The 27,658-nt window shown below is 37.3% G+C and overlaps 3 protein-coding genes across 6 annotated transcripts in view; 1 reads left to right on the top strand and 2 right to left on the bottom strand.

Annotated features, from left to right (window-relative positions):
• Positions 1-701, bottom strand: part of unc79 (unc-79 homolog, NALCN channel complex subunit) — a 53,334-nt gene extending 52,633 nt beyond the window's left edge. For 2 of the 3 annotated variants that reach the window (XM_065267281.2, XM_065267280.2), the window contains exon 1: positions 266-701. In XM_065267281.2, coding sequence (XP_065123353.1) covers positions 266-287 — 22 coding nt within the window. In that variant the 5' untranslated portion in view covers positions 288-701. The remainder of the gene's footprint in view (positions 1-265) is intronic. The other variant, XM_065267282.2, reaches the window with a different exon arrangement.
• Positions 702-1,743: 1,042 nt separating this feature from the next.
• On the bottom strand, positions 1,744-7,316 carry LOC135749009 (putative E3 ubiquitin-protein ligase UBR7). The gene is made up of 11 exons (XM_065267368.2): positions 7,100-7,316; positions 6,614-6,747; positions 6,372-6,432; positions 6,199-6,294; positions 6,042-6,095; positions 5,846-5,951; positions 4,816-4,928; positions 2,875-3,027; positions 2,214-2,373; positions 2,055-2,116; positions 1,744-1,968 (listed from the first exon to the last, which is right to left on the bottom strand). Exons 1-11 carry the CDS (start codon positions 7,181-7,183, stop codon positions 1,876-1,878), a joined length of 1,116 nt encoding a protein of 371 aa, XP_065123440.1. The 5' UTR covers positions 7,184-7,316; the 3' UTR covers positions 1,744-1,875.
• Positions 7,317-7,557: 241 nt separating this feature from the next.
• On the top strand, positions 7,558-26,934 carry ttc8 (tetratricopeptide repeat domain 8). 2 transcript variants are annotated; one of them, XM_073812317.1, is made up of 15 exons: positions 7,558-7,825; positions 8,489-8,609; positions 15,648-15,711; positions 17,260-17,419; positions 17,620-17,709; positions 17,940-17,984; positions 18,234-18,319; positions 18,436-18,523; positions 18,607-18,717; positions 19,585-19,724; positions 19,829-20,003; positions 21,745-21,867; positions 25,084-25,167; positions 25,260-25,296; positions 25,336-26,934. In XM_073812317.1, exons 1-15 carry the CDS (start codon positions 7,706-7,708, stop codon positions 25,374-25,376), a joined length of 1,485 nt encoding a protein of 494 aa, XP_073668418.1. In that variant the 5' UTR covers positions 7,558-7,705; the 3' UTR covers positions 25,377-26,934. The 2 variants fall into 2 exon arrangements, with proteins under 2 accessions (XP_073668418.1, XP_065144093.2); XM_065288021.2 differs by having other exon boundaries at positions 25,260-26,931.
• The last annotated feature ends 724 nt before the right edge of the window (positions 26,935-27,658 follow it).

The raw sequence follows: 27,658 nt of genomic DNA on the forward strand, positions 1-27,658 counted from the left end.
TTGAAAACACACCTCAGATCTGCTGTCAATAAATCACATTAAATATCTCACTGTCAGCTGTTATTGTGCATCTTAACCCTTCACACACACAGTAATCTGTACAGTATTAATGTTATACAGTATATCTGTACAGAATTGATGTCTTACTGTAACGTTAAGCATTGCGCACATTCACAGACTGTTGCCTTAACAACGGCGCTCGCGTCGCCTGTATAAAATCATCGACCCTATTCATAAAATATCAGAATAACGTAGAAATACTTACATTGCTCTGCTTTTGTAGACATGTTGAAATGTTTTTAGGATTCATAGAGTAAAGGTTTGACAAAGCTAGCGAGTGTATCCGTGTCTCGTGTCGAGCAGCTGCTGCTTCCTCTCACACATAAATGAAGAGAAGCTGCTAATACACGAAGCGTCCATCACTCACATTTCACTCAAATGACTTTAAATGCTCTTCTTCGTATCCCGATTTGACATTTCAAAAACAAACATAAAATGGATTATTCCGTGAGGAGAAAATGTCAAATCTTAACAAGCAAACGATCTAAAAACAAATAGCTACTTTATTTTACACACAAAAATCTTACTGTTGCCCTTAGCACATCGTTCTTAATATCATTTGTGAAGATTTATATTTTGCTATTCTTATTTTTCCTATTAATCGTTTCTGTCAGGACTGTAAACACACGGATGTGTTGCTTTTTTAATTATTTTCACTTTGACCGTCTGGCTCCTCTCTTACGGAACTTTGGTGTTTGGCGTACGCTATTGATTATCATTGGCTTATACCACGGATCGTTTTGAATGCTTTATTCTGATTGGCTGAGTTATGTTCCATGGGTGTTGATTATTTTTCGATAAATGCACACCTGACCTGTCAAATGTCTTAAAATAACCACCAGAGCAATATCTTTGGTAACTGTGGTATAAGAGGAATTATTGACTCCGTGCTGCATTACCACCTTGGGTGTGCATTATTTTAGAATAATTCAACGTTAATTTTTTCTTACAAAACCATGGTTTTACTACAATAATCAATTTGTAGTTATTTCATTATATTTTATAGTAGCTATTCTGAATTTTATAACCTTAAGAAATCTGTACATACTTAGACACTTAATACTCATTAATATTTTCTCCCTTACAAAAAGAATACTATGAAAGCAAATGGGGTCCATGAATGGTTTGGTTACAAACATTTCTCAAAATATCTTCCCTTTGTGTTCATCAGAACAATGACATTTATACAGGTTTGTTAAAACATGAGAGTGAGTAAATTATGAGAGATTTTCTTTTTGGGCAAACTATCCCTTTAATCAGTTTTTTATATTTGGCCTTAAAAAAGTTAACCATACATGAAACTTGTATAAAGGTGCACTTACGGTCTGTGTGTATTCATTCGTATCAGATCTAAACATTCATTAATGTTGACTGCAGTCTTTTTAGTAACTGGGTTTTCTGATTAAAAATGATACTATTTATTGAGGACCTAACAGCCTTTTAAGTGATGTACATGAGTTAGATGTTCTCTGTTTAATCCAGAGGAAGATCAAGTTAACTATGTATATACAGCATGACTACATAAGCTTGGATTCTGTAATGATCTCATCTGCACTTACCTACATACTTATACGTTAAAGAGGGCCAGGATATATGTAGGATAGAAAAAAGGGACTTGAAAATGTTGCTTAGTTAGTTTGTCAATCAAAAGAAAAAAAAAGAAAAAAACAATTAGACAAGAAGTTATTGGCGCACAAGACGATAGTGTTTTATTTGTGCATGCAAATGCACGCACGCACACAATCTTTAAGAATGAACATCAATGCCCACAATAGTCTGTAGTCTATAAAGTGTAGCTGCTACACACAAAGCACATCAGCTGCTGTAATCTGCTTCAGAGCTCAAGCGTCTCCTCTTCCTCGTCTGAAGTTCCTCCAGAAGTTCTTGAAAAACCTCAGGAGTCACATCCTAAAACCAGAGGATGTTGATTAACAATTTTTTAGTAAACGCATGGAAAGGTTTGTGTTACCAGGACATGTTGTTAACATCTTTACCTTCTTCTTGTCAGCTGACTGTTGAAGTAACTCACCCAGCTCTTGTTTTAGGTCATTATAACCTAACCAGAAGGAAAACACATTTCACTGGGTGAACAATCATCACATGGCACAAAGACGACGTCATGTCATGCAGATGACCCACACACAAACACTTACGGTAAATCATCTCAAGCTGCTGTACGTGGTCTAGGGAGGAGATGCAGGACAGTAACATATTGTCACATGTCAGGACTTCATTTTTTGCCTTTTCCTCGTATGCCAGCAGCGTATCCGACTCATCCAGCAGGAATGAAACACCCGTCTCTACATACAGCCGCTAAAAATAAAATAACTGGCACTATTACACAGAGGGGGCTTGTTCTCACAAGGGTTATATCTCAGTAACAATCAATCAAAGGTTCAACGTCACAAATGTGTGCCTTCTCTCTATTTTTTAGTGCTTTTATATGCTTATTTGAAGTGGCTGCTTATAAAGTAAATACAGTTAAAAAATATAACAACTTTGGTGAATTATATTCTCCAAACTCCAATAACATTTGTGATCAAAATATATTTGTGATCAAAAATATATTGTGTGTTAAAGGATTTACACATAAAAAACCCATAATGTGAGCTCATTAAATAACAAAAGTGTACTTTCATTTCCATCACTTGATATCACTTCATATTTTTGTCATACTTAATGGAATATTCCTTTAACAACAACCAAATGTAAACAGCTGTTTCCAAACCTTTAAAAATATGTTAGTTTCTAAATGTTAATGCAAACATAAATTCCACAACCCCACCCAACAGTAAAGTGATGTATGAAACTAACCTTACAGCTGGTGCATGTGCACAGTTCAGCTCTCCAGTAATAAGGCCAAAACACAGCAGCTTTCTTCATTTTCTTCATTTCTTTGGCGTTGAGTTCTTTTAAAATGCATTTGGCTTTGTTTTGAAGCACATGAATTGTCTGATGGCCAGGAGTCTACAGCACACAGGTGAAAGTCATGAACACAATGTTCGTATATGTGAAATTCTAGCTCAAAATACCATGTATATATATAATTTATTATGGCATGTTAAAATTGACACTTTGTAGTTGTGAGGAAAAAATGTGCTGTTTTGGGTGTGTCCTTTTAAATGCAAATGAGCTGATCTCTGTGCTAAAGGGCAGTGCAGTAGTTGGATAGTGCAGATTAGGGGGTGGTATTATTATAATAAGATCCCCTTCTGACATCACAATGAGAGCCAAATTTCAATGAGCTATTTTTTCACATGCTTGCAGAGAATGGTTTACCAAAACTAAGTTACTGGGTTGATCTTTTTCACATTTTCTAGGTTGATAGAAGCACTGGGGCTCCAATTATAGTACTTAAACATGGAAAAAAAATCAGATTTTCATCATATGTCCCCTTAAAACGGCAGAGATATAACAGTAAATTGCTGGGAAATCCACTCATGCTTCATCATTTTTGTGTGCAACTTGCTCATCTAAGAAATTGAGTTACAAAACTGCAGCATCAGATCTGTCGGCCCCACAGTCATGATGGGAATTTGTCCTTCAATCATATTTCAAAGGTGTGCTATACAATACATCTGGTGCTTGCAGAGGTAATCGAAGTCAGCATACTCACTGTCATGTCCAAGAAATCAGTTTGAAGTAATTTGAGCAATGTGACGACACTTTAAGTGCAATTTATACTTAGACAATTTATATCGATAATTATAATTTACATTTATTTTTCTATGAGCTTTGTACAAATTGTGGTGTTTCAGAAAAGCGGGGCGTAGTGCAGCAACAATATTGTACAGTATGTGGAAAATAATGTTTTTTAACCATAAACCACACAAACACATTAAATTACAGCAAATACACCGAATAACATTATTTTTTAGCAACGTAATAGGGGCTCTTTAACAACTCAGGTTTCAACAAAAGTCTATTTTACTTCATCACTGCTGAAGCTTCTTAAACACTGTACACAATCTGCTTCTTCTTCGGCTTTTGCCTCGATACTGTAACATGCCTGTGGACACTGCCTACTAGCGATCTGCATATGTAATAGACACAATGCAAAAAAAGGAAACCCGCTGCTTAGCTTAGTGTAGGTCAAGGGTGCCCAACCCTGCTCCTGGAGGGCTACCATCCTGTAGACTTCAGTTCCAACCCAGCTCCAACACACCTGTCTGTAATTATTAAGCAACTCAGAACACCTTAATTAGCTGCTTTAGCTGTGTTTGATTGGTGTTGAAGCTAAAATCTGCAGGATGGTTGCCCTCCAGGAACAGGGTTGGCCACCCCTGGTGTAGGTCCTACGCAAAAGTATAAATCCGGCTTTATCCAACTGGATGTAGAAATGCTATCTTGTATACAGTTTTTTAAACTAAGACCAAGGCATCATGTTGAAGGGAGTGCCTTTTGTACCAAGAGGAAAGAGAGAAAAAACACAGGACACAGTTCAGCTACTGTAGATTGGACAGAAAGTAGTGGTGAGCCGTAGATACTTAATGTTATCTTAAGTTCATGTTAGATAGTTCATTGAGTGGAACTGAGTGAAGGCACCCATATAAAACTTCACTTAGTAATTTCTTACTAATATTAAAGGTAAAAATATTTCTAATAAGAGCAAAATGGGATGTTTAGTGTGCCATGGTGGTTTGTTAGCACGATATCTGATGGAAATTTTTCCAAATCATTTGATCCCAATCATGCAACTTTACCATCATTTATATGATTGTATTATATGATATGACACTACCTTTTTCCTCTTACCATTATTTCATCTATCTGACTCCCTTGACCTGGGGATAAACACGATTTTCCATTTTCATCTCCCACAAAAGCAGCACTCACTTGCTTTGAGCTCAGTTTGTTAAGAGGTGAAACTATAAAAAAAGAAGATAACAATTGATTAACAATTAATACTACATACATGAAAAAATTAACAGCATATTTTGACAGCAAATCAGTTTAAAGCATCCATAACACACACTGTTCCTGCTTATCTCATGTTAATCTTAAGGAACCTATGGAGTAGTATTACATCCCTCATATATTCAAAGAGTTTTAGTTTTATCAGATTTATAAAAGACAGATTAGCTTTCAGATAATGTCCAAACTCGGAAGGAGGAGTAATGAACTTCTGGAGAAAACACTGACTGGATAATTTATGATTCACTACATGTTCGTGTCGTTTATATAATATGCACTTATGTGCCTATTTCCAACATAACACAAGACTTACCGAATGCAACTCATGACCCGGTTTGGACTTTTCAATGAAATCCAGCGTTAAACAAACACACAGGCAAAACTCCGCTGCTACCCTGCATTTGTTTGGCATGAGGAAACAACTCTTACCATGGGTTCACACCGGCCGCGTTTGAGTCTTCAAATTCGCGTCTACCGCGTCTAGTTTGCTGCTTGAACATTTTGAGTTTACTCGCTTCATTTGCGCGTGAAAGCCGCGCTTGAAATTATAGTCATTAAGACATTCACGCGGAAATTCGCATCATAGGAGGGGCTTCTGCAACTCCGCTCGCTTTCTAATCACGTCACTACTAGAGCAAGCTTCTGATTGGTTAACGTGGCGCGTTTTTCCAGTCAACGCGTCTTTATATTGACTTAACATTGAAATCACTCGCGCTTGACGCCTCTACCGTGGCTGGTCTGAACGCAGCATTAGCCTGTGTTAATAAGTCAGAATGCACAAAGTACCGTTATACCACCCCCCCCCCCCTTAATATATTTAGCAAGTTTAAACACAAGAAAACATACTAAAGTGAGAATCTCATTTTCCAACCTGCAAACTGGGCAGCGTATGTCCAGAGGAATGGTGCTTGATTCATACAGCGAACGCAGATCAACTCCATCAGAGCATCACAGTCGACAGCCGGACTGTGCAGGTGCTACAACACCACCAAACATCTGTTATTATTACCAAACTCAAGTAAATGAAACAGTTTAATTTAAAGTTGTTTGGGTGAATGGGTATTTACTTTAGCGTGGTACCAGTCCTCACATACAATACACTGAATCATTTCTTCATTAACCTTGAAAGAGAAAAGAAACAAGCATAGCACACTGACTTTACCAGCAGATTCTTAACAACAAATCATTTCTCCTCATATAACAACATGTAAAAGTTTGAGGCACCTGGTCATCTTCATCTGGATATGGTCTTTCACATGAGCAGTATCGTCCAAAGTAGTTGTGATTGTACACGTTCCTCACATTCAGTGCGTCTTTCCCCTATATGAACGTCACAGCGTTACATGTTTTGATTGCTAATGGATTTAAATGAAAGCTTACTTCTTACGTGGACTTACAGGACAGAGTTTGCACGTGAAGTCATTAAACTTCTGGTTGCCACAGTCGCAACGGAAATTCCTGTGATCAGATTGAAACAGTTGCAGTTACGAACAACATTGCATTACAATTAATTAAAGAAGGGGAGTGTTACAGAATATCTCACTATTTTACATACAGATGTGGGAATAATTTTATGTCTGTTTACCTGCAGCATTGCTAAACAACACAGTAGTTTGAAAAGCGAATGAATTATTCAAACCTTTTGGTGTAAAGTTCAAAGATTTCATGTCCATCATGACAGTTATTGGCACAGGCCAGACACACACCTGCGGGCTCCATGCCAGCCTGGGTACACGTCTTACACGCAAACACTGCCTGTCTCTTCATGTAACCCTTCACAACACAAACAACACAAGCTATAAATAACGCCAGATGAAAGAATTCATTTAACAGCTACATCTTACAGTCGTACATGTTAGGGTTAGGACACACACACACACACACACACACACACACACACACACACACACACACACACACACACACACACACACACACACACACACACACACACACACACACACACACACACACACACACACACACACACACACACACACACACACACACACACACACACACACACACACACACACACACACACACACACACACACACAGGACAGACAGACACACAGGACAGACAGGACGCACGCACACGCAGGACAGGCACACATAAAAATTACCTCTGAATAAGAGCAGTTGTCAGGGTCACTGCCAGCTAACACAGCAAACGCTTCTTGCAGCTCTTCAGTTGCAGTCTGATTCATGTCGGATCAAACGGAAATCACAAACCCGAGTTTAGTCAACAAACTATTTACACGAGCAACTGCACGAGGAGTTCTAGTCTAAAGTACCGCTCTATAGCGCTGCAAAACGTCACTTCCTGTTTTGGGCAAACAAAACATCATGGCGGGAAGTATGCACCCTTGCGCAGACTGTTCTGCGTGTACTGCGAGAACGATCCGCGTGCAGACCTATACAATCAGTCTCGCGGGACTTTGAAGTCATGCGCTGATCTGTCTGCGCAGCCCTTTCGATTTTAAAACATTTAATCAGCCACGAAAATATACGTTGGCGAGAAAGTGTGCTTTATCAGTTTAAACGCGAAGCTTTAATAACAAGCAAGACTTCGTAGCGCACATTTCTGATTAATAACAAAGACTGTTGCCCCCAATGCCCCGCCCCGTGTTGGCAAGGCAACCTAATGCGTGCTGACGTCAACGAAGGCAGCCGCTGCTGACTGAGAGCATTCGGTAACCTTAACCATCCGCGATTGTAAATTGTCCGCGATGGCAATGGAGGTCGGTTTGGATCCGCTGTTTCTGGCTTGGAGCTGCAGCAGAAGACGAAAGTTTGATAGATGCGCAGAGATCTCCACAAAGATCTTGACGGAAAGCCCGTATGACCAGGTTAGTGATAAGTTAGCTGGTTAGATGAGACGCTTCACTGGATGGCAGTTTATAATCGCATTACACATCACTTCATGTAGGGAGTGAGTAACACATTAAACTAACTGTACATATGTTACATGTCAACATTTCAAAGATAGCATGGAGTATTGTGACTTTCCTCATTACTTTGTTTTACCAAGGAACCTGGAATCTGTCATATTTCTGAGGTAATATCATTCTTTAAGATGTTATATCTACTTTTATACTCCAAACATTTTCCCATTATTTTTCCAATATCCCCTTTGTTATATTGCAAGTATTCCAGATGTTATATGGGCTTTTCGTCGGTATAGTCACAGAGCTTTTCCTCATTCTCTCATGTATGTGATGTGATTGCTAAATAGATGATTGAACTAAAACATTTTTTTGAAAGCGTACAGTAAGCTTTTTGCCCAGCTGCACTACTTCCTGAACTTCAGCCGGCTCCTTGTTTCCTGTCTTCCATTATTGTATAAACTGATTAATCCAGGTGTGCCTGACCTCAGTAGTCACAACAACAATAATCAGACACACCTGGGTTAATCATTTTGGCCAATAATGGCAGACAGGAAACAAGGAGCTGGCTGAAGTTCAGGAAGTAGTGCAGCTGGGCATGAAGCCTGTTGACATGTTTGTTTGAAGGCGGCGTGGAGCTTAAAGACTCGAGCTCTAACAGAGATGGTGTACATCGATGAGGTTGAGGTGGATCAAGAAGGCATAGCGGACATAATGTTGGATGAGAACTCCATTGCCCAGGTTGCACGTGAGTAGAAATATCACAGTACAGTCAAATAAATTAAACCATAATCAGAGTCAGAATAGTGTCATTTCACATTTATGTTATTTATGTGCAATAACTTTAGGGTAATTTCACATTCATTGCTATGAATAAGTATTTGCTTTAAAGCTCCACTGTGTAAGATCTACTCCCATCTAGCGGTGAAAGTCTATATGACAAGCAACTGAATATTACTTTCTAGCCCTCCCCATTCGGAACGCGTTTTAACTCGTACGGTGGCCCGGCCGTGTCATGCCAAGGTTAACATGGCTTCCAGTAGCTACAAAGCAAAAGCAATGAGAAAAAATGAACAATTTGCAATGTCCTTTGCCTGTGATCCATCAAAGCACACAGATTTATGTTTAACATGAAAAAAAGTCTGATTGTCATGATATGTCCGCTTAAAATCACATACAAAAAGCAACCATGACGGGTTTAAATGGACGCGAACTAATATTATGTCAAAGTACAATGCTTATGTTTTAAGTAAACGTTACAGGTCCGTGTATATGTAAGAGCTTTCTCTCAGATTGGTGAAAAAAGATCGCGCAACTTTCACACGCTTGTAAAATGAAACGAAAGACGCGCAGATCAGACGCTTTTATCAGAGTATTATGTCAGACATTATGTCAGAGTACAATGCTTATGTTTTAAGTAAACATGTTACATGTCCGTGTATATGTAAGAGCTTTCTCTCATATTGGTGAAAAAAGATCGCGCAACATTCACACGCTTGTAAAATTAAACGAAAGACGCGCAGATCAGACGCTTTTATCAATGAAAGGCTAAAAATAGCGCTGTCACCGTGTGTTTGTGCTAGAGGTCAGAAAAGATGAAAAACATTTATCTCAGTACCTCAGATTACATAAATGGGCGGAGAGACGGCGTGTGTCTGTACCAACACATTAAACCACATGCATGTTTACACTAACAAGTGTTATGCATAATCATGCTAAAGTTAGCCAAGGAACTATAAAACTTCAAGTTTACAACATGGACTGTGTAGATGTAAACGAATATGCTGAATTACCTGTGGAGAAGATAGAAAGTGCAACTTCAGTGTCCCTTGAGCCCCATCTTGGAAAACTAACTCCAATAGTGACTTTGGTCTTGATGTTTTTCTTGTCACGTTGTCGTTTAAAATCCCCGTTTCGCAATCTTGGCGATTTGTTTTAATGTCCTCGAGAATATGTCTTCAACAGGCTTTCAAATCAAAGCATTAGATCGCAGGTTCATCACGGTGTGCGGTTGTTGTAAAATCCGAAGGACTCAGCTACGCAGGTCACAGGCTGGATACGTCATCAAGCCTGGTTTATTTAAATTAACTGAGCATTACATTCGCAAGTCATACGCATATTACATCAATTTACAATTAACTAAGAATAATTGTCAGCTTTATAATTGTTAATATTCTGAAATAAGACTGTCTTGATGACGTATAGCGCCTACACATGCAACCTCCGAAGGCTTCAGCTATCGGGCAGCGTGAGTGTAGAGTGAAAGCGCGAAAGGCGGAGCTTGAATTTCAGGAATGTCCCTCGTCGGCGAATGTATTTCAAAGATGGAGGCACAAGATGGATTCAGCCAGAGAGCGCTTCGACGGTATGCATTTTAAATAGCAGATTCTACACTTACGAGAACACTTTGATTAGTGGGTGGGTAGTAATTACACATGAATGAGCACATACTTTTGAAAGAAAACATGGGTTTTTGTAAAGAATTAACTAAATAAAGTACACAGTAGAGCTTTAAGTATTTGAAGTAGGGATGCACCGATACTGGTATCGGGTATCGGCCTCGATACTACATTTTCTAAAGTACTCGTACTCGTTAAAAGTCCCCCGATACCTGGAATCGATACCACGGTCTGAGAAATGTCTATGTTTGAGCGGCGTGTAAGGGCTTAATGCCTCTTGTGTTGTCCAAAGAGGCAGAGTTTACAACAAACTGGAAAACTAGTCCTTTGTTTTTTTGTTAAATTATATGACTAAAGCTGTTACCTGTAAATTTAAATCATGTTTTTTTATTAAGTACTCGGTATCGGTATCGGCAAGTACTGAAATGCAAGTACTCGTACTCGTACTCATATTCCAAAAAAGTGGTATCGGTGCATCCCTAATTTGAAGCACTTTGTCCTATAAAAATGTTGTATTTACTCAGGTTATTTCTGTTTATACCACAGTCTGTTGATGCTTTATTCTGATTGGTTGAGAAATGTTCCCTGGGTGTTGGTTATTTTTCTGTAAAACACACGCCCGACCTGTTAAATGTTTACAAAAAAAACCCCACCAAATCAATGTCTGTGGTATAAGCGGAATAATTGATCAGCGGTCTAACCACCTTGGGTTCAACATCCCGTGTTCAATTATGAATAATTTAATTTTGTCAAATATGCATAAAAAATCTGAAAGGGAACACAAATACTTTTTACAGCACTGCATGTACAGCTTCTACAGGGTGAAACGAAACAACGTTTCTCCAAGACCAAGGTGTTAGACAATACTTAACACAATTTAGTGTACAGCAGTGTTTCTCAAACTTTTTCAGCCCAAGGACCACTTTATCTTCCAATTTTTTTCTGGGGACCACCTAAAAGAATCCCACTCTAACACGCCCCCAAAAAACAACAAATATATTTAGGTGGATAAGCTAAATATAACTTTAATATGCAACCGTTTCAAGTCAAAAACAAATTTTTTAAACACAAATGCAATGCTATGTTCAGAAATTATTATATTAATTTTATTTCATTTGAAAAAGTAAATGTTAAATGAGTTGCGACATAATATGAACAACAAACTGCACATGTGAAAAAAACTGCAATTAAACATACTATAACAGTCTAGGTGCCACTTGTCATTCCAAAGAGCCATTGGATTAAAACTGAGTTGTTGGGTATATGAAGTCTATGGTTGTAACTATGGTAAATATTCCTCTTAATGTCCAAAATCACTGAAATTACAGGGATTTTACACATGAAACAAAAACTAAAAACATTACAAAACTAATAGATCTGTGGATTTTAGCTGCTTTCAGTTGACGCTTGATCTTTTCTTTTGACCTTTGGTTTAGCCACGATCCATTTTTACGTAATTCAAACCGAATGGCAAGAACTGATATCACAGTTTCACAAGTGCATTAAAAATCTACTTAAATAAGTGATAATTTTGTATAAACACTTGCCTAGTTTAGGTCATCTTTTGGCCGAATACTTGGGGGACCACACTTTAAGAATGACTGGTGTACATAATCAAATGATCTTAGAATATAAAAGCTTAACATTTCACCATAAATAGACAAAAATATAGCCTATAGCAAGAAGTCCCGTAGTTTGGGCCCTGACAGGGTCCGGAGGCCTTTTTCTATGGAGGCTGCATGTTTTCAGTAGTGCCTCACTGCAGAACACGACATCCAGGGGGCGGGGTTGGATTCAGATCCAGGGGCGGAGCTGGATCCAGAGATCTCTTCCCACTAAATTTTGATTGGTCGGCAGTTTAACCACAAGAAGGTCATACATGTGTTGTTGCATTACCATTTCCGCATTCATAACTAAATTAAGTAATTTTATTTATTTTACATAAAAACAAACTTTACTTATCACTACTGTAAAAGTAGTGCCTTTAAGGTGAAATGTAAGTTTTTTGCTATAATGTTTTGGAGTAAAACAATTCGGGTAAGCCTACTATGAGTAATCTTACCACATGCAGTTTAAGACCTATGAATGGATACAGTATAAATATGCATAATTATAAACATATATGGCATGTTATTTAGAAATTAATTAGTTGAATGTTTATTTTGTATGGATTTTGAACTTGTTTTAACGCGCCTTTGCTTACAGGCATTAGGAAACAGGTTTCCCTCGTAGATGGTTTACTTTTTGTTAATAAAAGACTATATTATTAATCAAACATAGACTTAAACTGAAAAGAGCAAATGTTGGCGCCCACAGGTTGTAACTAATTGCGGGCTGCAACAACCCAAATATATTGGTTCATTTGGCGGAACAAAGTATATAAAGTGGGGAGGAGTTGGATCTAGATCATATCCTGCCCCCTGGACGTGGTGTTCTGCAGTGAGGAACATCTCCATGTTTTCCCTGTTTCAGAGTGGTTTAACTCCAGGTTCTCTGGTTTACTCCCAAAGTCATACAGGTTAGCTAAATCACAGATGCCAAACTGCCCTTCCTACAACTTGTGTGGAGATCAACTTGTGTAACGATGATTTTACAAACTAGACATGACCTCTGAAGATAAACAAATAGGTTGTTAAAGTTCTTGCATTACACAATATAAAGGTACTTGCACTGTTGGCATAGTTTTTCAAGTTGATCTTTTTTCATCAAAGTTTGTGGCTTTCATTTTTCACCTATAAATAAACAACATCCGGTTGAAGCTTGCATGCTTTCATTAGTGGGTATCCCGTCAGAAGCTGCCTTTTCAAGAGACATAAACATATCAAACAAGTATGTTCATATCAAGCCCAAAATCAGATGAAGAACTTATGGATGGCTGGTGAAACCCTACCCTGAGTTTTGTCTAGGTGGGTGTGGGTCAGATGAAGGGTTGTGACAATGCAGTCATTCATTGATCTTTTGGGGCTATAGACAAACTGTAGGGGATCCAGAGAGGAACACTGAGGGCATCTTCGTTATGGGGTGATGATGACACCGCTCACAGAGATGTCAAAAATGTCAGTAAGAACTAGGGATGTTCATATCAGTTAATTTTCCCAACCGACAACTGCAGCTTATGAACCGAACATTAACCGTTAACTTATAAGATTATAATATTAAGTTGTCATTGAGTAAAAATACAGTTGATAGTTGACTGTGACCTATTAAAAACAAAACATTTCATTTGAACGTGGAAACAGCAGCGACAGATCAACAACAGAACCAGGATTCACATTATCAGATATTCACGCAACATTACCTTATCAAAGAGGACGTGATCATTCCAGAGGATTAATATCCAAAAAGGGCAGATTGTCTCTTTTTCATCTACCACAGTGGTCATTTCTAAAGCAGGACGCTTTTCAAAAAGTTTAGCTTTTGTGTCGTCTTTCTCCGTTTGTGCAAAAAGAGAGATGTTTATGGTTAGGGTTCAGAGGCCATTAGCGAAGGTCTGTCCGGATGTGCGCGAGACGGAGACGGGCCACTTCATCTTGCGCGGACACGCGCGCGTCTCCGTTCAGCTTCCAAACACGCACACAAATGTTTTCTCAATGATTACTTGATCACTTTACTGGCAGCTTTCTGTAGCTGAAACACAAATTTTAGTTTAAAATAAGAGGCCTTTCCATTACAGCTGTTCAGGGGCGCCGTAAGGGGGGGAAAACTTAGGACGATTCTAAGGGCCCATGACCTTTTGAGGGCCCCAGCCAAGGACTGTGCCGCACACGCAACCCCCTTAAGCTGAGCCTTCTTAGCTCCGCCCCGTCTTTACTCTGCGTTTTAGCGCCGTCTTCAATCCACGGTCTCACAGTGCGCGTGAACTTCAGAAGAGAACAAGGTGTGTGTATTTACTGCTATTTCCTATGATATCTGCATATGTGCACTTCCTTACTATAAATGCAGTTTACACAATGTGACGCTGGAGCAATACAATGCAGTTTTCTTTCCACTGTAAAGTCTTCGCTCTGTTCACCCCAGTTTAAAAAAACACAAGGTGATTTACGTTCCCTGTTTTATGTTATGATTCTAACGCGAAGTCAGCCCTTATAAGCTGTTTAAGTTAACGTAGCCCGTATAAGCTAATTAACATAAACTAGAAATGTGATCGGTTACACACTGTTTTGTTTTGTAACGCAATATGCCAAGGAAGGATTTTAATGCAGTCGTAAATCGAGTTGGTTGTGATAAAACTGAAATGCAACTTAGGCTAAACTAGTCAAATTATGTATATTAAAGCTTCTCAACTTGCAAAAGGGTTAAGAAATCAATGGAAATCTATGTTGTAATCTGCTATAGTTGTCATTCATTTCATTTTAGAGCCCCGTTGATTAAAAAACAGTCTCATTTAGTATCAGTATAGCTGTTTTCTTAAAGAGTAATTAAACCCTAAACCAACTTTTTTTAGTTAATGATCTGTAATAATGGGGTTTTATTAGTGCTGTTCATTGATTTTAGTAAGTTTTTTGACATTTGGATATAAAGTGTTTCAATACTACAATATATGGTGTAAAAACGTCTGAGTGCTGCCATCTTCAGGTTAAACGGTGGCTACTGCAGTTGAATTTTCCTATGAATGTTTGGTCCAAAAAATGCCTCGTGATGTAAGCAGGTTCAAGCTCACCACGCCGCTTTGGTCAAGCATTGTTGACCCAGTCTTATTTCAGGCAGAATGTACATAGAAAAGATGCATTGTTGTTGTTCGCCATTTTTAAATGTTACAATGTCGTGTGTGTAACAGCTCAAGTATACAGTATGTCACTGAGACTGTCTCTGAAAATCAGACTAAAGCCTCAAATCTTATTGTGAGATAAAAAGCATCACAGTTTAATTTCAAGCATTAATTTCACTATGATTTCAATCGCTGACATGACATTACTCAGTCAACATTAAAGATATCAAGTTTATATTTTCACAAATGTTCTTTAGATTATATAGGATGATTTTATGTGGAAAACAGTAAATTACAAAGAAATACTTCAGCTGGGTTTTCACAGGCATGGTCACATTTATCTTTAATCTTTAAGAATGTTGCATTTTCTCTGAATATTTGATTTAATGTATGGTATTTTTCAATTAAATTTGCATTGCACAATAAATTATCTTAGCTGCAGACATTTTAGGTATCTATAAATACTGATAACTGTGGTCAAAACAATAGCAAAATAAATAGTTCTGTATTATTAAATTACAGACAAAGATTTTGAATAGCTACAGTAGGTTGGATTGTATGTTTGGTACGAAATGGGTATGGGGGGCCTGACCCCCTATTTTTTCATAGGGCCCAAAATTGCTAGCGGCGCCCCTGCAGCTGTTAATCTGATGTTTTTTTGCTGCTCTTGTTTTGTCAGGTCCAGGAACATCATTAAGACTTCCAGGAACAGGCCATGGTGGTGCACCCACTCCAGCTGTCAGGTGCTGACTTCAAAAATGCACCTCATTGCTCTCTTATGTTTTAACATGGGGCTGGACAATAATTCAATTTAAATATATTTCACTGCATATTTTTGTTCAATAACGGTAATATGGTTTATACTGTGCCGATGTTTCGTTATAAATTACAGCGTCCCGTGGGCTGTGGCCGTTCACATGTCACGTTTAAAAACGTGTGTTAAATACGGGTCAAGGCATTGCTTCTTTCTAAAGCGCACACCTGTGGCATCTTTCATAGCTAAGCAACCCCGAGCCTTGATTTTCTGGACGGCGAGGAAAACAGAACGCCTGATCGGATTTAAATCGCTGATCTGTATCTTGCGTCAAATCATATTATTTGTCACCATGTGATCAATTAATCTGTTTTGCCCAGAGAAGTCACTCATTAGTACGAGACGGAGTTGCGGGTTTAGTTCACATTAAGTCACAGCTTCCAATGACGACACCATATAGGGAGGGAGAACTGGAGATAAAAAGCAACACAAACTGAAATACGGATGTAAAAAAATAGGCTTATGCCATCAGGTGTCCATGTTAGAAAAGGGGAAAGATGAGAAACGTGCTAAAGATAAAAGTATGTATGAAGCTATGACACTCTTCTCGTTATGAGAATAATATGTATATAATGTAGTATACTAGTATCTAGTATCATTATGTAGCTTTCAATGCACTAACAAATAGAGCTTTAATATTAATTTTTCTGTCCAACTATCTTATGTATCATTAAATAACCTACTAACATGCAAAACTTTTAGGGTCACTTTCACTTAAGATTGTAAAATGTAAAGGGTCAAAAGAAAGTAGTGTAACTTAATCTGGGTACACACCACAGATATTTGTGCTGAATTTGGGGCGATTTTCCCCCTTACGACAATCCTTGGACAGTCCCGATCGTCTTTGTGGTTGCACCGATTATCCTAACAGATTTTCCTGTTGTGCACGGTGCGTTAAGAGTGCCTGAATCTGCTCAGAACCATGTCGGGGCCGCTCCGATCACAAATTGTAAATATTCAACATTTTGAACATTTACGAGCAGAAATCCTGTTTTGTGGGGTAATCCCGAAGACAGTCACACACACATGCTGTAGATTGTCATGTCAAACGAAATGATACCCAATTATAAAGCGAGCAGATTGAAGATAAAACCATAACAACTAAATGGCACAGCATGCACAGTCTAAAGTGAGATGGACATCAAAGATGTAAAAAAGCAGTCCATTGTGTTAATATTCTGTAATTTCTTTATGCCCGTTGTTTGCCATGTTTGTTTACTGTGAAGTTACGTTTGGACACAAGAAACATCACAAGATGAAAAAACCTCTCTTAGTCACACGTTTGGTGATATAAACATTTTCTGTGAGCCATTACAAATATGCGTTTGTCTTTTTGATTAATGGCGTAATATCTAATTAAGTATTTGTCTAAATATTTGCAGTATTCTTAGGACCAAATTATGCAGCCCTATTTTTTTTTTTTATAAATTGTTCAAGAGGATTAAGTTTTAAATAAGTTCATTAAAATGTGTCCTAGACCGATGACCCAGTTAGGACGACCCATAACAGGATTTGTGAGACCTAGCACGCTCTCTGGTAGACCGGAAACTATGGAGCAGGCCATCAGAACCCCCCGCACAGCCCAGACGGCTCGTCCGGTCACGAGTGCTTCTGGAAGATTTGTCAGAATGGGAACGGTACGGTGCATGTTATTTACTGTTATTGAATTCATGGTACTCAATACCTGTACAGTAGATTTCCACTGACATTTCTGAAGTCAGGTGGGCTTTTTATAGCTTTTGTTTGGAATAGGAGGATGTGTGGTAGTTTCAGTAATTTGTTGTCTTTTTAGAAGAGGAAATATTGACTTTATGATGTTTTTTTCTTATTATCTCAGGCCTCTATGCTAACAAATCCTGAAGGACCTTTTATTAACCTTTCTCGATTAAGTTTGGAAAAGTATGGAAAGAGACCAAATGTGTCAAAGGTATTTGGAAGCTCATGAGGAGACAGTAACTTTTAACGTTAACGTTATAATAAAGTTCTTAAAAAAACCTTTCTTAAACAGGAACATTTTTAAATTTGTGATTTACAGAAACATCTAGCCTTTGTCTGATGCATTAAAATCAATATGTACAACTATATATAATATATAACATGCACATTCTCCCAAGGTTGATTTAAAGATTGATACTGTCTCTCCCTTTTATACCCGAGACCCTATTTGAATACATCTTTCATCATGAAAATGATGTAAAAACTGTAAGTAGTTCCTTACTGTCCCTCCATTTTACATTCTTTCTTTCTCTATTTCTATAAGTTTTATTTTATTCTGATTTTATTTTATTTCTGCCATTTGTTAAATCTCTCTCATTTTAACTTACCATTATGTAATTTAAGCCTAATGTAGATTTCACAGCAAGTTGAATGCTCTTTATAGCTGTCTATATGACAAAGAAATCTAAAATCTGTCTGCTGCTTATCTGATATTTTTCTTTGTGACTGTTTCAGGCATTAGATCTTGCCGCTCTTGCTACCGAGCACGCTCAGTTCAGAGACTGGTGGTGGAAGGTACAGCTGGGAAAATGTTATTACAGGTAAGAATCCATGACACTTATGTTGAAAAGAACTACCAAATCATTATTTTACTGGCACTCATTAAGAATCTTGACTCAACAACTCAACATTTTTCAATATAAATTTTTATTTGTAGGCTCGGTTTGCACCGTGAGGCTGAGAAGCAGTTTAGATCTGCACTCAGTCACCAGGAATTTGTTGATACTCGCCTCTACCTTGCAAAGGTATCTTGTTGTGGTTGTCGTTTACAGCCTACAGTGTTATGTTCCATTTGAGGACCATTGAGGTTTTTTTTGTTGCTGCACAGGTATATCAGCGCATGGATCAACCGATCACTGCTCTACATGTTTTAAAGCAAGGCCTTGACCACTTCCCGGCTGAGGTCACCTTGCTTACAGGAATTGCCCGCATCCATGAGGTATTTCTGTGTTGTTGCCATGGCTACTTATTTAGGTGGCTTTCACAGGGACATTTTAGTTTGAAATGGGGCAGGATTCTTATGAAAAAGCTTACCCTGTAATGCTGCGTCGCAGCAATAAAGCATCACATTCCTTGCTCTAGATTACTCGCAGGATTTGACTTTGTGTCATGTGAATTTTTTCAACTTGCACGAAGATGTGTTTGAAGCGAATAATAAGTTTGGGTAGCTGTCTGTGATTTTTATTTTTGACAACTGGGTTATTGGATATAGTCACAATTTCTTTTAATTTTTACATAACTGTAATATGTCAAACTTCCTATAACCTATAAGGTACAAAAAAATTCTGCCCTGCCAAAGATGCAAAGTAATGTTATAGTTGTCGCAGCTTTTAGTTTTAACTTGGTTTTAATAAGTTGCAAGGCAACTCCCCCTTACCTGTGGAATACGCTACCACTAGATATACGGACCAGTGAAAATCTGACTCTTTTTAAAACTAGACTTAAGACTCATCTTTTTAGGCAGGCTTTTTATTTGTGTAACTGATGTATGACTTATTTGTATCATGTATTTTGACTGTATTGTTTTATTGTAAGGTGTCCTTGAGTGTCGTGAAAGGCGCCCATAAATAAAATGAATTATTATTATTATTAACTATGCTTTAACTAGCAACATTATAAAGTTATAAACTGAAAAAAAATGGATCAGTTTTGAAAAATTATCATGATTATATATTTTTGACATATTGCCCAGCCAACCCTTTATCAACCATTCTTGTCTTTTATCAGAATGCCATTTTAGAAGAAAAATATGCAGCATGCAGTTGTTGTTATAGGTTATTGCATGAATGAAGGTCATCTCTTGCAGGAAATGAATAATATAAGCTCCGCCACAGAGTACTACAAAGAAGTTTTGAAGCAGGACAACACACACGTCGAGGCTATTGCCTGTATTGGCAGCAATCATTTCTACACTGACCAGCCAGAGATTGCCCTGCGCTTCTACAGGTGTCAGTTTCTTTCACTTGTGTATTGAACATTACGTGCTTCAAGACTCTATGTTTGATTTTTTTTCTCTCTTTCTCTCCCTCTGCTGTTCTGAATTTGGTTAGACGGTTGCTGCAGATGGGAGTCTATAATTGCCAGCTGTATAATAATCTGGGTCTGTGCTGTTTCTATGCACAGCAGTATGATATGAGCCTGTCTTCTTTTGAGAGAGCTTTATCTCTGGTGTCCAGTGATGAGGAACAGGCGGATATCTGGTATAATCTGGGACATGTTGCAGTGGTGAGGATTTTGTCTTCTGAAAACTCATTTTTTCCCTTTCTAGATGATTTTTAGTATGCTTACTACAAGTTTATACACTGTGCTTACAAGTAAATAAAAACTTAAAGTAGATTAATGATTAAATTAAAATATGCCCAGAAGTTAAATAAAAGCTGTACTGTACTTAAATGTAAAAAATCTGTACTTAAATATATTTTCAGATTAATCACACCCTACTTGTTAATTTGTTAAATTAAGAATATACTAATATTTTTGTTAAACATTTTTTGTTAAACATCATTTAATATATTCCACAAAGTAAACGATCAGACTGAACAAATTCAGTCACTTTGTGCATTTAAATGTAAATCCATCAATGTGGTTTATTTTAAAAGTAAACTAGTCACTAGATTTATGAGAAATTTTATGCTCTTGTAAATGTTGTGCTCTGTTAGGAAACTCTTGCATATATGAATGGTAATATGACAAATAAAATTATAGAACAATTAGTGGGAGCATTTAATACCGGTTTATTATTGATTACTATATTCCACAGCAATCTTTGCTCCCTGAATTTAAAGTGGATCCTGTAACATTCATACTTGTTTTGGCAAAGCATCTGTCACATTCAGAGCCCCGCGCTTCACACACGCAAACCAGATCCACGCGTGTGCTTGTGTGCACGCAGCGCTTACTGTTAATGATGAAGTTCTGCGAGAGCGGAGAAACCTAACGTTACTCCGTATTCTTTTGAAAGACTCTTGCGGACCATCGTTACAAGGTCTTCCCGACACTAAAAACAAACCTTATGCCCAGGGATCAACCCCGGCCGCAGTGCTGGTGGTCTGACTGACTGATTTTAACGCGTTAATGATTAAAGAATTAATCCCATGTGTTAATGCTGACAGCCCTAGTTTTAACATGAAGTTTTAAACGTAGGTTTGAGCTCCTTTCGTATGGAAGTTATTTTTGGACTTTTTTTTTATTAATTAATTAAATTATAAAATAATTAATTAAATTATAAAATAAAAAATAAAATCACAAAATATGTCCCAAATTTGAAAATTATTAAATTATATTATATTAAATTATTTCATTTTCATTTTTAACGTGATGAAGCATCATTCCGGCCAAATTGAAAAATTAAATTAAATTGATGATTTGACATTTCATTTTCAATATAAGCTTGAGTCAAGACTGACAATATTAAAATAAAAAGGCAAGCTTGAAAAGGAATCTGTAAATACATTTTTAAAAGGCTTTTTATTCATGCCCAAGCAATAATAGGGACAAAATTAAAATGTAAAGTACAGTTTTAATTTTATGTTCTGTTTTTCATTTTCGTTTTAATTTTCGTGTTCATTTTATTTTCAACTTGTTTCCAAATTCAATGTTAATCAGTGGGTTGGGCTTACTTGCTTAAAAAAAGGGGATTTGCTGAATCAGTGTTGCCAACTCAGTGATTGTTTTGCTTGCCAACTTAGCGACCTTATTGCTACATCTAGCGACTTTTAGACCCATTTAGCCAAACTTAGCGACTGTTTGGATGAATCTTAGCTTCACATCTGTACAGATAGGCTACTGTGTCGATTGTACTGGCCAACGAGTGCTGGGTGGCGCTGTCACGGTGAAATGTGAGTCTACCCTCTGTGCATGGAGCTGGGCAGTGAGCAGCATTTAGACTGTACGAGCTGACGCGTGGATGAGATTCACATACATTGTTTAATTAAAATGATTTCATATTCTTATTTTTGTTCCACAGGGCATTGGGGATTTGACTCTGGCTTTCCAATGCTTTAAACTGTCCTTGGCATTCAACAATAATCATGGTGAAGCCTACAATAACTTGGCTGTATTGGAGTTACTGAAGGGTCGTATTGAGCAGGTGAGTGTCAGTTAGGCTATTAATTTACGTCTTGCATGAGTTTTAAGGGCTTTCTGTCACTAATGTATAATTAAAACCTAAGATGTTCTATAATTTTTTTTTGGCAAAATGTTTTACAATTTATGCTTTACTCTTTACCCTGCTATTTTTATTTTGCAAATGTAAACATAATTGTAATTATATTATAGACACCTGATAGCATGATTTTGGTTATTTGTGCAAAAGAACAAATTTAAAAACACGGTTATCATTGCGTCACTATGATGGCAGGTGACATATTTAGAGATAAATTGATTTGTAGGATTAGGGTGTATGTTATTTAAGTTTTTAAATGTGTTATTTAAATATGCCAATAAGTTGTTTTTTTTGGGGGGGGGAGTTTACAGTCCAGCTGCTTGTCAGTTACCTCTTTCCACGCCAGCATTTTAAAAAAAAGTTGCCAGCCCCTGCATTTTTTATGATTTCACAAAAGTTTAATGCCTTCCAGAACATATATATGACCATACAATATATCAAATGAAAAAAACAGACCCTCTGCTTTCAAATAAACAAAAAAAAAAACTATGTTTCATTTTACCTTAATTTGTTCTCTTTTTAACACCTGTCAAATATGGGGAGATTTCTTTAAAAATACCCAATTTTGAGCAAAAAACTGAGATAACTGCGTTTTGTGAAAGACTTCTGATAGAAATCCGATTCAGAGTGATGAACAAAACATACACTGAGTTTGAATTGTTGATGTGAGCGTTTGCTTTCAGGTTGTTGGGAAAGAGGCATTGTGGTGGATAATACAGTTAACTCTTCAATGGTGGGGAAAGAGTTAAGAGTTTGTTTATTTGAAAGCAGAGGGGTCCTGTAAGTCTCAAGTTTATTTATTTATAGAGCACATTTAAAAACAACTGTACCAAAGTGCCGTACAGTAATTAATAAAAAATAAATTAAAAAGAGTATAGGAATACATAACAGTGTTTCCCACAGATCTGAAATTTACTTGTGGTGGTAGCTGGTGAAAAGGGCAATCATTATTATCCACCGACAAAAAATGGTCTACTATACATGTAACAAAGAACTAATAATGTGTGACACAACACAATACTTTGATTTATAAAACATTAATATTAATTATACATTATAGCTCATTAATCTAACCACCCCAAACTTTTTTTGCCATAAACAAAGCTGACACTGTTTGTCAAAGCACCACGAAAACACTTTATGTTTTTGCACTGATATATGAAGCAATTTGATGACCCCTTTTATCAAACTCAGTATATACAATACTATGTATACTATAGATAGCCTATTAATAGACAGTGCAGGTCTATAGATTATAAATGTGACTGATGTTATAATGTTAATAACTTCTATAAGATAGGCACTTTTACTGCTTCTGCTTTCTATTTCTCTTTTGCCGATTAAAAAAAGCTTAATCCACTAATTATTTCAGATTTAAAAGTCTACTTGCTGTCCCGATGACAGACTTTACATTACAGCTTTGCGTTTTTTATATCCTGAGTCAGCTAGAGCTTTGCTCATTCAGTATTAGCACTGCTTTTTGCTACAATCTCTGTGCAAACTGTTTAGATTTTAGTAAAGATATTGTCTATTAATAGTAAGATTATTAAAAAATGGGATAAAGAAAATGAAGCGGCGCGTGGTCGTGACAAGAGCCAGTTGCTATCGCCATAGAAACCGGAGGCACGCTAAAAAAGCACTCGAGCTTTAGCGCGGTAGCGCTCACGGACGTTCTCCGATCGACTCGGGTTTTACACACAATATTAATCAGTCTTGGGACCCGAAGTAATGAACTAGGACCGACCCGGACCCATCTGACCATTTAAAATATAAACCCGGAACCGTACGGGTCCCGCGTCCTCAGTGAAGAAAGACCTCTAATGGTAAAACTCTGCTCAAGTTCAGAAACATGAAAGGATACAATGTGACACTGAGGTTGCTTCGCCTCGCGCCCAATTCATTGAGAAACAGAGAGCACGTGAACGGACACTCAACCGGAGAGACACAACGTGCTTGCACGCAAAATGAAGCCAACTAAGATGCTATAAACACATATGCACATAAGCATATGCGACCATTTTGTTCGCAGTGTGTTCCCTGGCTGCTCCGTATGTGCTGCTGCAGTTGATCCAGTTTGCTGCGCTGGATGATGAGTTGATGACGCGTGCATCATCTTCACGGTCACCCGACCCCCACCTCTCTCTCGCGCTCTCTCTCTCGCGCTCTCTCTTTCGCGCGCTCTCTCTCTCTCTCCAAAACACGGGTCATCCAGTCGAGTTCAGAAAATACGGAAATTCGTAAAGTGATTTTTTTTTACCTGGGCGGGTCGCAATTTACCTGGGCTCAGCGCCCAAGTAGAGCCTATGTATGGGAAACACTGCATAAATAAAAACCTAACTGTAATAGGCAATAGTAATAAAAGTGATAAATGAATGATAAGACAATAGGGATTTTAACATGGTTTTAAAAGCAGTGAAAGATGCCCAGGTGAAAAGGTAGTACACTTCCATAGTGTACTTAAAGTGCTTTATTTTCGCACACTATTTTTGTACTTAATGTACTAAAAATTCATCTTTAGTACTTCTTAAGATGTTCTTAAGATCATCTAAGTGTACTTCACTGTGCTATTTTGAGACACCATAAAAAGTAACTAAAATGTGCTAAAAATGTATTTAAAAAATGTATTTAGGTACCACTTGTAGTACACTTTGTATGAAAGTTGAGTTCAAGTTTAGTAAAAGTGTTAACTAAATACATTTTTTAATACAGAGATAGTATGTTAAAAGCGCATTTTAGTTCATATTCATGGTGTCTCAAAATAGCACAGTGAAGTACACTTAGATAATCTTAAGAACATCTTAAGAAGTACTAAAGATTAATTTTTAGTATATTAAGTACAAAAATAGTGTGCGAAAATAAAGCACTTTAAGTACACTATGGAAGTGTACTACTTTTTCACCTGGGTGGAGTCATTCTAATGTGGGTAGGTAGGCTATTCCACAGATTTGGACCTACCACGGCAAAGGCTCTGTCCCCTATATTTTACAATGACAATAGCGATGCAGAATATCTGACCTACCTTTATTTCCTTTTGCTCTTGATTTTCCATTTATTTGATTTAACTGCATACTGCAATTTAAGTAATGAATACAAACATAAATGTATTAACATGTTAATGTAAGTACTTTTGTCTTGATATAGGGTAAAGCTTTCCTCCAGACGGCTGCTTCATTGTCACCTCACATGTATGAGCCTCACTTTAATTATGCTACCCTATCTGATAAGGTACAACCTAGTTTTATTATGATTCCATTTTTTTAGCTGAAAAACATAATTTAACACCTTTTTTTAATGACGTTTTTTTTTGTGGCCTGAAGGTTGGTGATCTTCAGAGCAGCTATATGGCAGCTCAGAAATCCGAGGATGCTTTTCCTGAGCATGTGGACACTCAGCAGATCCTGAAAAACCTCAGACAACATTTTTCTACACTATAAAATCATGTCATTGTTTGTCATTTGACTGGTGGATCTGGTAAAGGGGAATTATAATGGTCATAATTATATCATGGTATTAGATGTTCCTCAGAAAAAACGCTGCAATTTTGAAAAATGAGAAGTAACTTTCAATTCATTGGCGTGTTTTTAGCAGGTTTTCTGAAAACTCCATCTTCCATTAGTTGGATAGTCTCTATGCATAGATGGATTTTGTTTGCTTTCAATATTAAAAAGTCTGGGTTGCATATAAGAATTATAAGGCCATGTTTACATTAGAGCATTTGCGTTTTAAAACGGCAAAATTGGCAAAAACCCTAACCCTAATCTGGATCATTTGCTGGCAACAACAACAGATAATATTTTTGATCCTTAAAAATGTGTTTGTGAAGGTCTTATATTGTTTTAGCTCCCCCATACAACATATTAATATATGATTAATGTTAATGTTGATATTATTTACCAAATAGAAAGGTCTTTATGATATAAAAAGGAACCATTTAAGTAAAGTGTAATAATAGTAGTGAACTTGAAGCAAAATAAAATTCAGCAAATGCAAACTTCCATCAAGGAACTCTTAATGCTTCATCATACCAAGACATTTTGGACAATTTCATGCACCCAGAATTGTGGGAAGAGTTTGTGGATGTCCCCTTCCTGTTCCAACATGACTGTACACCAGTGCACAAAGCAAGGTCCATATAGAAATGGATGAGCAAGTTTGGTGTAGATGAACTTGACTGGCCTGCACCTCAACCCAATAAAACATCTTTGGCATGAATTAGAGCGGAGATTACGAGTGAGGCCTTCTTGTCAAACATCAGTGTCCGACCAGTACATTTCTCACACATTACACTCATTAAAATATAAGGTTTTAACTAGTTATTATTAACAATAACCAATACATATTGCTGAGTTCATAGAATATCACTGTTGACTATATTCATACAATGTTAGCAAATTTGTTAAAATTTAAGGAAACAGTAATTTTATAAATATACCAGCGGGTGCCATTCAAATAAATATGTTTCAATGCTGCGTTTGGAACTATGGGTCACTCCATGACACGATGTAACTTATGTATTTAGTTCTTCCAACAGACATCTAGTGTGTCATTACTCACTTATTATATAGCTCTGGTTTCTGGTATATGCTAAACTAATTAAACATATATAACCGTAGCATGCAATTTGGCCTTACAATTTGTAAATATATTAGTGATGGGAAGTTCGGATCATTTTTCTGATTCGGATCTTTGAATCTCGTTCATCAAACTGAACGAATCTTTTTTTGAGTCATTTCGTTCTTTTCGTTCATTTAAAATATGATTACCTATAATTTCACAAATTACCCCAAAATAACCACTTATGCAAACAAATATGACATTTCTAACAAGTTATGAGAAATAAAAATCCTTATTTCATTATTTCTTGACACAAGCTCTGAAACATACACAAGAGATAGAAATTATTAGCTTACTCCAAGTCAGTCCTCGTGTACAAGTCATGGTAATGCAGCCAAAGCCAAAATATAAGAAACGGAACTCCATATTTATCACAGTTGTACGCCCCCTCTCATGTCTAACTTACAGATGTTAGTTGTCAACTCGTCACTGTCTTACTGACTCTCTGTGTTCTGCCAGGCTGTGCCGTATGATATACAGCACAGGACCGGAAAGAGAAATGATTAGTTCATCATTCTCTCGAGTTCGGGACGAGTTCGAGTCTTTCGTTCTTCCTGTCAGCCTCATACAGGCTATGCTGTCAGTACCGGAAAGATAAATGATTAGTTCATTCAAGTCTTGAGATCAGGTTCGGCCGGGTCCGAGTCCTTATGTCACGTGACCGCTGGTATATCACATTAAATACAACATTAGATTCGTATTATTGATTGCGTCTGAATGTATCCTATATTGTTTTATATTTAGTAAATTAAATACAAAATATGTGCAAAAACATTATTTGAAAAATAAAAGTTCCATCTTATTGAAGAACGAAAGACTCGGACCCGACCGAACCCGAACTCGAAAGGTGAACTAATCATTTCTCTTTCCGGTACTGGTAGTGTAGCCTCTATAGGACTGACAGGAAGAACAAAAGACTCGAACCTCTCCCAAACTCGAGACTCAAGAGAACGATGAACTAATCATTTCTGTTTCAGATTCAGAGCCCATATGTTGCGCAATGCGAATGCGCGGTCAACACAAAATGAACGAATCACTCTCTGAGACAACTCGGTAGTCCCGAGTCATATTAAAGATTCGTTCAAAATGAACGAATCGTTCA

Source organism: Paramisgurnus dabryanus, chromosome 17 (assembly GCF_030506205.2).
Source record: "Paramisgurnus dabryanus chromosome 17, PD_genome_1.1, whole genome shotgun sequence".
Lineage (NCBI taxonomy): Eukaryota > Metazoa > Chordata > Actinopteri > Cypriniformes > Cobitidae > Paramisgurnus > Paramisgurnus dabryanus.